Source organism: Lampris incognitus, chromosome 2, assembly GCF_029633865.1.
Source record: "Lampris incognitus isolate fLamInc1 chromosome 2, fLamInc1.hap2, whole genome shotgun sequence".
Taxonomy (NCBI): Eukaryota; Metazoa; Chordata; class Actinopteri; order Lampriformes; family Lampridae; genus Lampris; species Lampris incognitus.
In genome coordinates, this window is record NC_079212.1 from 26,293,709 (window position 1) to 26,305,655 (window position 11,947).

Below are 11,947 nucleotides of genomic sequence, written 5' to 3' on the forward strand. Positions count from 1 at the left end.
ATGGTGGCCTGTCTAAGGGATATCAGGAAAAGCTTTGAGCAATGTAATACACACTAAAGCCAAGCCACCCAATTTTGATCGAAAACAGTGTGTGGGTCCGTCAAAGCCTTGATCCGGTTTTCAGAAAAGCCTTCTCACAATAGCTTTGTTCAATGTCAAAGGAGGGTTTTTTTTCTGGTGAGAATGCAATGAAAGAGGTTTTCAAAACCATCCGCTGGAGCATTTGAATCGCCTCTACCCCCATGCATTGTGGATCATCATGCACGGTGGTGTCAAACATGAAAAGTCAGCATGTAATGCACAAACCAGATATCTGACCTTGACATTTTTTGAAAGCTGAGGCTTGTGTTTATTGCTCTCTGTCTCCATTGTGGTATGCATTTCAATTCATAAACAGAAGATGCCAACAAGCTGTGTGCGATAGAGCAAGGCACGTTTAGAGACCCTGTATAATGTACACAGTAATCTTATTTGGGATTGGTGTCATATGGCATAAAGGCACTCCCTCGATAGCTGCATGGGGGCCTGTGGCTGTTGGTCATAGTACTACGAAGCGTCCTTCATCTAAAATCTTATAACATGCTGGTGAACACACACACACACACACACACACACACACACACACACACACACACACACACACACACACACACACACACACACACACACACACCCACCAGGGCTTTCCCATTCAACCCCCAACCCGGGAGCCTGTGCAGAGGGAAAGGAGAGTGAGATGTAATTTATCTAACCCCAGTAAACACATGGGGAAAGCACACGGCACAGCACTCAGGTAGAGAGATTTTGAGTTGAGGGCACTGCTCTATATAAAAAAAAAAGAAGAAAACATTAGCCTTGAAAGTAACTACTCACCTACAATATATTGGAAAAACCATTATCTTACATTGCTGCCGGTATGTTAGAGGGCAAACTATCCACCACGTTGCCATCTGTAAATGCACCAACTGCAGCGCGGGTTCCCTTCTGCAGTCAAACACCTCTGTTTCATTGTCACAGGCTTTGTACATAATTTCATTTGGAAAGCAGGGAGGCTGTTGACATTTTTCATTTCCACCTTGTCAGCTCTCACAGTAAGTGGGAGTGCTGGTTAATTGGCAGGGTGCAGTGGGTCAGGTGGTGCCAGGATGGAGGGGGCTTCACTGAGCTTAGGACAGTCATCCTCTCACACCAAGCCTGAGGCTGTTTGCTGATGTCTGAACAATAAACTAACGTAGACTCCAAATGCATTAGAGTAAACCCTGACTGTCATAACAAGGAGAGTGATGGCAACAAAACATGAGCTGTATGCAGGCACATGCGGTCAAGACATAAACCATCTTGATTTCAGTGTCATAACATAAGGTCCAATAGATTGCAAAAGACAAAGTTTAAGACAAACTAATTTCTGTAACCCACCCTTTGTTTGGCATGGTCCTGCATGTAAACTGTTGTCGTGTAATTTTAATTTTACCTGTTAAGCTCAGTTCACTGTCCTGAGACAGCACTTCATTAGAAATATTTTCCCTAATAATGTCTGCTGGGCGAGGCTCCAGCATCCCCGCGACCCTGAGAGCAGGATAAGCGATGTGGATAATGGATAGATGGAACATCTTTATGCATGCTCAATAATGCGGGTAAGAAAATCAAAGAAGGTTGAATCAGTTCATCTGGATACAGCGTTTATTGACAGATTCGTTTCATCGCTCATCTCAGTGACCTCTTCAGTCACTTAGATGTCAATCAGACTGAAGATGTCACTTAGATGAGTGATGAAACGTTTCTCTCAATAAACGCATCCAGATGAAATGATTCAACCTTCTTTGATTTCCCTAATACCTCTGCCTCCATGAAAACAGTCTCTTCATTACTGTGTCCACCAATTTAATTTGTCAAAAAGAGCAAAATCAGTGAACAAAATCAGTATACATTGGATGCCTTTTAAATGATCAGCATAGAGAAGACAACCGAAACAACACAGCTATAAGCTCGCTCTCTCGCTCTCTCGCTCTCTCGCTCTCTCTCTCTCTCTCTCTCTCTCTCTCTCTCTCTCTCTCTCTCACTATGTGTGTGTGTGTGTGCACGCGCACCAGGTTTTTCTACCTTGTGGGGACATTTTATGGGTCCCTATGAGGAAAAGGGTCTATTTTAGGGTTAGGACTTGGTTTAAGGGTTAAGGTTAGAAGTATGATTAAGGTTAAGGTTAGGGTAAGGGTTAAGGTTAGGCATGTAATTATGATGGTTAAGGTTAGGGTTAAGGGCTAGGGGATGAATGTGGTCAATGAGGTGTCCCCACAAGTATAGGGTGACATGGTGTGTGTGTGTGTGTGTGTGTGTGTGTGTGTGTGTGTGTGTGTGTGTGTGTGTGTGTGTGTGTGTGTGTGTGTGTGTGTTTTAGAGAAAAAGGAGAGAAGAAGACAGAATATGCTTGCAAGGCAGAGGATTGAGGACATTATCTTCTGTTTTTTCCTTTCTAGGATGCATGCGTGTTTAGCTAATTTCCATGTAAATTACACAGAGCCACATGTAATTCCCAGGGGTTGTAATGGTTTATAGGGTGCCTCTCTGTTTGTCCAGGGGATACATGTGAGTGCACTCATCCCCTCGCACGTCTCCCCTGGCTGCGATTTGCACCGGTATTTCGAGCAACAAAGCTCAAGCCATCCATCATATAGTGCGTTTCCTTGAACGTCCCTTACAATAAGGCTGCGATTTTCTCTCCCTGGAGCCTCGGTCTTGTTTGAAACATATCAACCGTTTTCTTTGAAAGGTGCCTCAGTAAATAGGACAAAGTCTCAATCAAGACCGTGTCAGCTTTAATAATGCCGCTGCTGTCTGTTTCATGTCCACTGACAACGCTGTAGCAGTTTGATGCCGATCGGTCGTTTTCCAAATGCCTGAGCAAACCGGGCATTAAACCTGCTGGCGAGTAACAATCAGCATGTGGTCTTTGCTCATGACACTTAAATAGGACCATGGACATGTATCAGGTGCCGTTTAGGCCATATATCAAGAAAGTTTAAACATACACACTATTTTTGCCTTGAACGTGCACATAAAAAGCTCACCCACATACCACTTTTTCCTTGCAACATACTCTACTTTTGCTCGTACATGCACATAAAAAGCTCACACGTTACTTTTACCTTGCACATAAACTACATTTCTCACACATAACATACAAAAACTTCATGCATATACTACTTTTACCTTGCACATGCACATAAAAAGCTTGCACATATACATTACTTTTTCTTGCACACTTTTTAATGTTGTGTGAATGAAGAAAGTTGTGTGTGCGAGGTAAAAGTGGTATGCACGCGAGCTTTTTATGTGCATGTTCAAGGTAAAATAGTGTATGTACAAGTGTTTTATGTGTTTGTGTGAGGAAGACGTAGTGTATATGCAAGCTTTCTTGATATATGGCCTAAATGGCACCTGATAGACATGTATGTCTCAGATACTTGACACGTTTAGCTTTCATGTAAATTGTGCTTTGTCAGTCCCCCAAAGTCTAATGTGTGTTACCACTTGTGCTGATATCACACTTTGTTGAATTTTGTGCCATGTTTTGGGATGATATGTGTTCAGTGAAGCAGGTCTTGGTACTCCATTGAAAGCAATTTATGTAGCAAGAACAATCAAACAACATTTTCTCAACTTAATTCAAAATCTTTAAGACTGCCGTCTCGGGGTCAGAACTTTCTTACAAAGTGCCAACTAATTGTTGAAATCTCGACTCTTATTCTACACCCAGCAGTGATTTTGCATTGAACCATTTGTGTTCTTCGACTCTCTTTTTATCACAGACTCGATGTTATAAGATTCAACACTAGCGCTCCAGTGAAGTCTGACAGGCCTTCACTGGAACATGTTTTTTCTCATTTCCACACTCTGTGGATGTGACACTTAGACTAATGGTGTTGTCTGTAATAGGTGTACCTGTTTTTATAGAGTGAATAAAATGTGGCCCTAACCAGTCAAAGAGTGGGTAGAGGACGTTTGAGGTGGTCCCTGTGCGATAAAGGTCACGTTTCATATCCTCCTCAGACATGTCTGGGTGGGTGTGGGATGTCCTCGGTGAGCATGCTCACATGAATTGCCATGCTTTCCTGTGAGCAAATACAAAAAAGCATCAGGAGTTCTGTGTTTGCCATGTTGAGCACATCTGTATTCCCTGCACTGGGACATCAAGCTGCTAAATGGATTAAAAATCCTGACTAAAACAACCTGAAATGGTAAAAGTCAGCTTCTCTACAAAGCCCCAAGGCTTCACGTACAATACTGGAATTTATACAAGAGAAGAACCATTTGTCCTCAACAAAAATAACTTTTGCTTAGAGGAGAAAGTCATTCGAGTCTGTGCTTACTGTAAGTCATATAACTCAACTTATTCATAAGACTTACTCAACGGTACTTCCCATTTGGATAATATAATGGTATTCCCCCCCCTTTCACCCCAATTGTATCCGGCCAATTACCCCACTCTTCTGAGCTGTCCCAGTCGCTGCTCCACCCCCTCTGCCGATCCGGGGAGGGCTGCAGATTACCACATGCCTCCTCCGATACATGTGGAGTCACCAGCCGCTTCTTTTCACTTGACAGTGAGGAGTTTAGCCAGGGGGGACGTAGCGCATGGGAGGATCACGCTATCCCCCACCCCATCCCGTCCCCCCAAACAGGCGCCCCGACTGACCAGAGGAGGCACTAGTGCAGCGACCAAGACACATACCCACATCCGGCTTCCCACCCGCAGACACAGCCAATTGTGTCTGTAGGGACGCCTGACCAAGCTGGAGGTAACACGGGAATTCGAACCGGCGATCCCCATGTGCCCCCCCCCAATATAATGGTATTTTTTCCAGATATCGCAAAATCATGAATATTACTATTCAATATTCTGATGATTTTTAAGGCTCTAGCCCCTCTTATCACAGTTAAGTGTGAAACCTGCATTAATCCAAATAAAAATATGCAACAAAATGCATTTATGTTTAAGCCACATGTTAGAAAAAAAAAACCTAAATGTGAGTTGGCTTCTCTGAGCAAACATTCAAACAATTAAAAACCAGACATTCAGACATGTAGATGTCATTAAATCAAACCTCTTCACAGAATCTGTTAACCGGGATTCAACATTGTAACTTAAAGGAAATACTGCAATGTTAAAATTGACACGGCTTACGTAGTATCACAGTTTCGCACTAAATCCCCCCCCCCAACCCTAGCACATTTTATTGGATTACACTTTTTGGTTTACAACAACAGATTTCTCACGCTTTCTCAAAGCTCTTCTGGGCATCTTATCATCACATATAGGCCAGTTGCCAGTCACTGCATAAGGACCATATGGACTCTTTCTTTTCAGTAGAGATTGGTTGACCTCTATACACCACCACCACCGCTACCCCACCCCCCAACACACGCTGCACCAACCAGGAAGCTGATCACAGATGGAAGCTGCCTCCTGGACATCACAGGGGAGCTTGTTGTGAATGTTGGCTGTCCCATCACCACACATGGTGCCCTGATACTGCTGGACACAGACCATCCTCACTCCTGCCATGCATCTCGTGTTTATTTCTAGACCAGACCAGGATCCCCACCCCCCCCACCCTGCACCTTCTACATTGCAGTGCACCACGCACGTCTGGATGTCAGAGAATACACACCCTGCTGGGGTCAAAGGTCACACACGCCTGCCAGTTAACCTTTGAACCACAGTGGAGGAACGTTCCCTGCCTGCAAGATGCTGGTGTTTAAGTCTATTAACTGTAAGTGTGCAATGCTTGACCGCTGCTTGTTGATTGGGTTTTCTTGGGGACGGGAACAGTTTCCATGTCACTAGGCTCTTAATCCCTAATGGTCACTTGCGAGGAACAGGACACACTGAAACGACTGGTATTCCACAAACCTCTTGAGGAATGTCTGTCAGATAATGCGATGAAACTAATCAATAAAGTGTTTGCTGAAATTTGCATCTTTCCATGCTTCTCACTGTGGTCACAAATTCAATTGGTTTGATGATCGGTTTTAAGAACATGGTTGATTTGCTGTTTGAGATTTGAATGACAAAGATAAACTGCATTGCTTGTGTTATGGCAAACTTGTATATGCACCTGTCTCTCAGAAATGCAGAAAAGAAATCAGGAAATGCTCAGAAATACTCTGAGGCAGGTGATGTTTCTGTGGCGTTAACACGGGGGTGATGACTATAGAGATGATTGTATTGTCCAAGTAATCCTCTTATTCCTTAGTATGCCCGTGTTGTGAATTTGCTGCCATTTTTTCAGCAGCTTCATCTGTATTGTTATTTCTTCCTTGTGTAGAACTGTTCTACGCAGGTACCAGTTCATACACTCACCTCTTATCAGAACAATGGTTGACCAGCGACGTGTGCATGGCAGGGCGTGTAAGGTGGCAGCAATGACGCATTGAAGAAGAAAAAAAAGTGTGTGTTCAAAGCAACTATTCACCAACGGGACGGTCTTAAAGTAAGATAGGCTACTCGTTTATATTTGGATAGATGATGAACCGATGGATTTTTTATTTTTTCGTCAAAGGGAATACAGTCTTTTGAAACCAAATGTTTTCATTTCAACACGGGGGGTGGGGGGGGAGTGAATCGACCCCAAAAAGCAGGGCAATACATCTAGAGTTGCACGCGTACTCTTATTCTACGCACAGCGACCGAGCGAGCGAGAGAGAGAGAGAGAGAGAGAGAGAGAGAGAGAGAGAGAGAGAGAGAGAGAGAGAGAGAGAGAGAGAGAGAGAGAGAGAGAGAGAGAGAGAGAGAGAGAGAGAGAGAGAGAGAGAGAGAGAGAGAGAGAGAGAGAGAGAGAGAGAGAGAGAAACGCACCCGCATTGGACTCTGCAACCGCGTGCGCTTTCATCAAGCAGATTACCTGTTTATTCGCTTTAGGAAAGAAAAAAAGGACGTTTATTCTTCGGGGGGGGGGAAACAACATTTTGGAGAAATGTTGAATTGCTCAAGATGATGAAACGCTCGCTTGCATGAATAAGGATTAATAAGCATGGTCCTCCTCTCTCCAGAGCAGGTGTATCCGGCATGGTGGAGGAGGCGCAGGGCGCAGGGCAAGGACGGCGCACAATAGCCGCGGGAGCACAACACCTGCTCCAAAGAAGAACCGCTGCTTCCTAGATGCGCTGCAGGAAGAAGAAGAAGATAGCCTCTTCTACATCTTCTCGCTGACCGAAAACTCCCGCGTTAGAGCCGATGGACGCTTAGCACGTTTGGGGAGATACTGTAGCCTACCATAACCAAGGGATTGTCGTCCTTTGTCGGCTCTGGAATCAGTCTTGCTCTTATCCGTAACGAAATCAGCTGCAAAGATGCCCGAAGCACTCTCTCCAGCCCAAGCGCTCTACATCGGGATGGAAGTGGTGATCGCGCTCTCATCCGTCATTGGAAATGTGATGGTGGTTTGGGCGGTGAGAATAAACAAATCGTTGCGAGATACCACATTTTGTTTCATCGTTTCGCTGGCCCTGGCGGATATTGCGGTGGGAGCCCTTGTCATCCCCCTGGCTATAACTATCAGCATCGGTCTCCAAACTCACTTTTACAGCTGCTTGCTCGTGGCGTGCACGGTGCTCGTGCTGACGCAAAGCTCCATCCTGGCCCTTCTGGCAATTGCGATCGACCGCTATCTCAGGGTCAAGATCCCAACCAGGTAAAGAAACTGTCAGGTCATGACTTTTATCCATCGTAGCAAATCAGAAACATGATGATGGTGATGATGATGATGATGATGATGATGATGATGATGATGACGGAAACAACTGTGATGAAGTTGTTTGTAGAGGCGATGATTATGAATATGATTTAACCTTTATGTCACACAGAAAAGCCACCATATAGGCACACAAGAAGTTGTTAGCTCAGTTTTGTGCCCTGGTACTGATTTTCCGCGGAGATAATATTTCACCTTCTTGGATGCCTACAGCCAGCCAGTCCCCTATAGGCATGAGGATGTGACACACCAACATTGACACGACGTCTTGCAAGAACAATGCTAATCAGCCAGCAGCTTTAGTCAGCATACCAGTTCTCAGGACTGCAAGAAGGTAATAATTTGTGTTGTAGTGTATCACATTAAAGAATCCCGCTCCGCCACAGTATTCTGGAGTATCCGTCTAGAGGTGGACTAGAGGATAGGTTAACTGAAGAAGAAGGCACACTTTAAGCCAAAGATGTTCACTTTTTCAGCCCCTTTGTATTTGACGCTCACACCCACCGGTGGTTTATCATGTCCGGGTGAAACTAAAGACAGTGCTGAAAAGATAAGCCTACTAGAAGAGGGGCGTTTTTCATGGCCAGAGGATACTGTAAGTGATAACATTTCTGTTCAATACAGCTCAGATCTGGATTCAAGACGGATTTCAATTTGTCTCACATTTCAAGTTTTGAACGACTGATTTCATTCTTCTTTCAAACAGCCCCTTCAACAACACTTACACACTTCTCTTCATTAGCCTGGAGGGGGCACTGCGTTTGGTCGCGCGCCCGCGCGTGTCTCTGTCCACAGCTAATCTCGCATACTACTGGGCCTATCAGCCTAATTTTTTTTTCTTTGTGCAGTTTTGTCTCTATGATCAAGGACCTCTCGTGGTAGCGGTGATTCAAAACCTTTGAAAAACATTTGTTCTTGGTATCGTGACTCACATCTACGGTTGACTCAGATCAGGACACGACATGCTCAAAAGTTATTAATAGAATTTTGATAATCCATAAAATGTGAAAGTTATAAAAGAACAACTTCCTGTAGTTTCAGTCAAAACAGGAAGTGTATATTGTTGTCGCTGCCTGATTTGTCATCCGTAGGTGTGTTGCGCATGCGCGAGTGTAAACGGTTCACCTCGCTTTATTTTTATATGGAAATAAAGACAGGGTTAGGGTTTGACCAAAATGGTCACATCTCAAACCTTTTCTTTTTGGAAAGTGCAAGTTCATATTAGACTTGGTCGCATTCGTGCGAGGGTCTGCCTAGGAGGCTGCACATCCACAGACTGACAGGCAAAACGTTTTTACTAGGTATATTTCCTGTTCAATCGACTTGAGCACTACACAAGTCTTATAATGGCAGGTAAAACACTGGTTTTTCTGTGTGTGTGTGTGTGTGTGTGTGTGTGTGTGTGTGTGTGTGTGTGTGTGTGTGTGTATGTTTGTGTGTGTGTGTATATCTGTCCGCTGCTAATCACGCATACTACTGGGACTGTCAGCCTATTAATTATTGTGCACAGTTATGCCTATATGATGAAGGACCTCTCGTGGTTTCAGTGATTCAAAACCTTTGAAAAACCTGTTGTACACTGCAACTGAGTGCTAACTCCTCATCTGGTTTCTCACCAAGTCCGAATACCGGAAAGGGGAGATACGACTCTACTGAGTGCACCCTTGGTTAACTCTGATATCTGCCTACTTTTAACTTGATTATGTAAAACAGTTAAATTTCTCTCACACAGAGATACAGACTAGCTGGAACCCTGATTAAGAAACTCTTGTACAACTAAATTCACCACAGATAATTTTCTTCATTTAAGTACACCAGCTTGGCTATGAGATCTATTAAGATCAGGCAATTACATGCTAATGTTGCTGTTGCCTCTCCCACCAACATCGTTTTTTTGTGATTCTGACAAGGATTGCAATACAGAAACCACAGGTTCTTTGAATCATCTTTTCAAGCTGATAAGCATAACTATGACTTATCTACCACTGGGTTGCTATAGAAACTGTGTATGCGTGTGTATTAACATCATCAACTGCGCTGTTGTGTCTCATTATGCACTCTTCTTGTTGTCTGATGTGGTCTTCAGTGTCTGATTCCTCTCCAAGCAGTTTCGGGGTGTGAAGAAGGATTCATGTGTTGCACCTTAGTCTTGAACTTATCATAACACTTTAATCTCCAATCAATACTGTGACAGAGAGGATAAATTGTAGTTTTGCTGTTTCACTTAAAGTTGTGCGTCAGCAGATGTCAAACTGTTTTCTTTGCAACATTTTCTTTTCAACATCAGTCCACAACATTATCAAGCATTAGTAATGCAAAAGCAATCAACCACATCTCTGTAGCCTGCTTTTACATCATTTGGATCAGCTAATAGCGTTTTCACCAATGCCTGCAGGCTAAAGCTCTATGCTCTTCCCTGGGCACAGATCAGCAGCCCAGCGCTGTCCTGCTTTTAAAGCTTTAACATTCTCAGCTTCTGATCCTTTCTGACCTCTCTGCAGGCTCTGCCCCTGCCACTGGAGCTCTAACCCATAAACCTTGGTTAACAATGAAAAGGCCAAACACTAATAACGCACAGCCATGAACTGCTGTTGTAGAATACAGCTCACCACAGTCAGTGTTCGTTGTGCTGCTTTGATAAATTTACAGTTTATATGACATCAACCAGCTATTAATCAAAACAAGAACAATACAACTATTAATCATTTTTGCCATGAGCAAAAGAAGCATGAAAAGCAGCCACACTCCAAGTAGTGAGGGTTAAAGTAATGAGTTTGGAAGAGCATTGTTCATGTCTAAATGCATGTTGCAAGTGATATTGCTTGTTAAGCAGCAAGGGTATTTTAAACTGTGAGGTAACTGGCAAAACAGAAAGTGAAATCTTAAATTACAAAGCGCTGACTCAGTGCTGTGTTGTTTTGTTCCTGCAGCTACAAGCGGGTGGTGACCCCACGGCGGGCAGGGTTGGCAGTGGTTGTGTGCTGGACAGTGGCCTTTGTCGTCGGCCTCACGCCCATGCTAGGCTGGAACAATCTGTGGCGCCTCAAGCAGAACGGCTCGATCAGCTCCGACCTCATCATCACCTGCCAATTTGAGAATGTCATCAGCATGGACTACATGGTCTACTTCAACTTCTTTGGCTGGGTGCTGCCACCTCTGCTACTCATGCTGGTCATCTACGCAGAGATTTTCTACATGATCCACAAGCAGCTGAACAAGAAGGTTACCACTAGCCACACGGACCCCAACAAGTACTATGACAAGGAGTTGAACCTGGCCAAGTCTCTGGCCCTGGTATTGTTTCTGTTTGCCATCAGCTGGCTTCCCCTCCACATCCTTAATTGCATCACCCTCTTCTGCCCTGAGTGTCAGAAGCCAATGTTCCTCATCTACATTGCCATCCTGCTTACACACGGAAACTCTGCTGTCAACCCCATCATCTACGCTTTCCGCATCAAGAAGTTCCGCACTGCCTTCCAGAAGATCTGGGAGCAGTACTTCTGCTGCAAGGACACACCAGCGCTGGAGATGCAGCCCAGCGAGAGGAAAGAGATCCCCAACCCAGACCTGCATCAGGCAGCACCACCATTGCTCCTTCAGAAGGAAATCCCAAACCCCCATCCACCACAACACAAGACGCAGAATCTGAACCCATCACAACCGTTTAAAGAACAGCCATCCATACTGGAGCAGAACACAATCTAATCCACAGGAAGGGAGTTTGATTGCTTACTTGGAGATTACAGATCAATGCGTGAGCATTGGTTGCCTCCCCATTTTGAATGTCCCCAAAAGGAGAATACGCATTGGTACAAAAATGCTAGGGTGCAATGGCAACAGGCATAGCGACTTGCAGGCAAAATCTCAAATACTGAGAGGTCATGTATCTACACTCAGGAGGTGTGTATATGAGTTTCAATGCAAGATGAAAAAGAACTACAGGAAAAAAGGGTATCCATATACTTGCAGTAATATAAGTCTTTTTCACAAACAGAAGTTCAATCTTAGTAAGACTGAAGACATTAAGCTTTAACTCCTTTCGTTGAGTATGGGAAAACAGTTTGTGAGACAATTACAAAATGTGCAATATACATTATTGTAGTTGATCAGTATCAAATGATCTGATTTTTCAACAGACCCATATGGCTTGCTGTAGGATCAAGATGTTTGTGCTGTCAATACATCAGGTTCATGTT

General features: G+C 44.1%; 1 protein-coding gene across 1 annotated transcript; it reads left to right on the plus strand.

Annotated features, from left to right (window-relative positions):
• The first annotated feature begins 7,350 nt into the window (after nucleotides 1-7,350).
• adora1b (adenosine A1 receptor b) lies at nucleotides 7,351-11,456 on the plus strand. The gene is made up of 2 exons (XM_056299044.1): nucleotides 7,351-7,691; nucleotides 10,682-11,456. The coding sequence occupies exons 1-2, from the start codon at nucleotides 7,351-7,353 to the stop codon at nucleotides 11,454-11,456; spliced, it is 1,116 nt and encodes a 371-aa protein (XP_056155019.1).
• Nucleotides 11,457-11,947: the final 491 nt, after the last annotated feature.

Excerpts from the sequence above, each read along its gene's own strand:
- adora1b (XM_056299044.1), top strand. The coding sequence starts at position 7,351 with ATGCCCGAAGCACTCTCTCCAGCCCAAGCGCTCTACATCGGGATGGAA. Across the intron at positions 7,692-10,681 it reads AGGGTCAAGATCCCAACCAG|CTACAAGCGGGTGGTGACCC; the intron begins GTAAAGAAACTG and ends TTGTTCCTGCAG.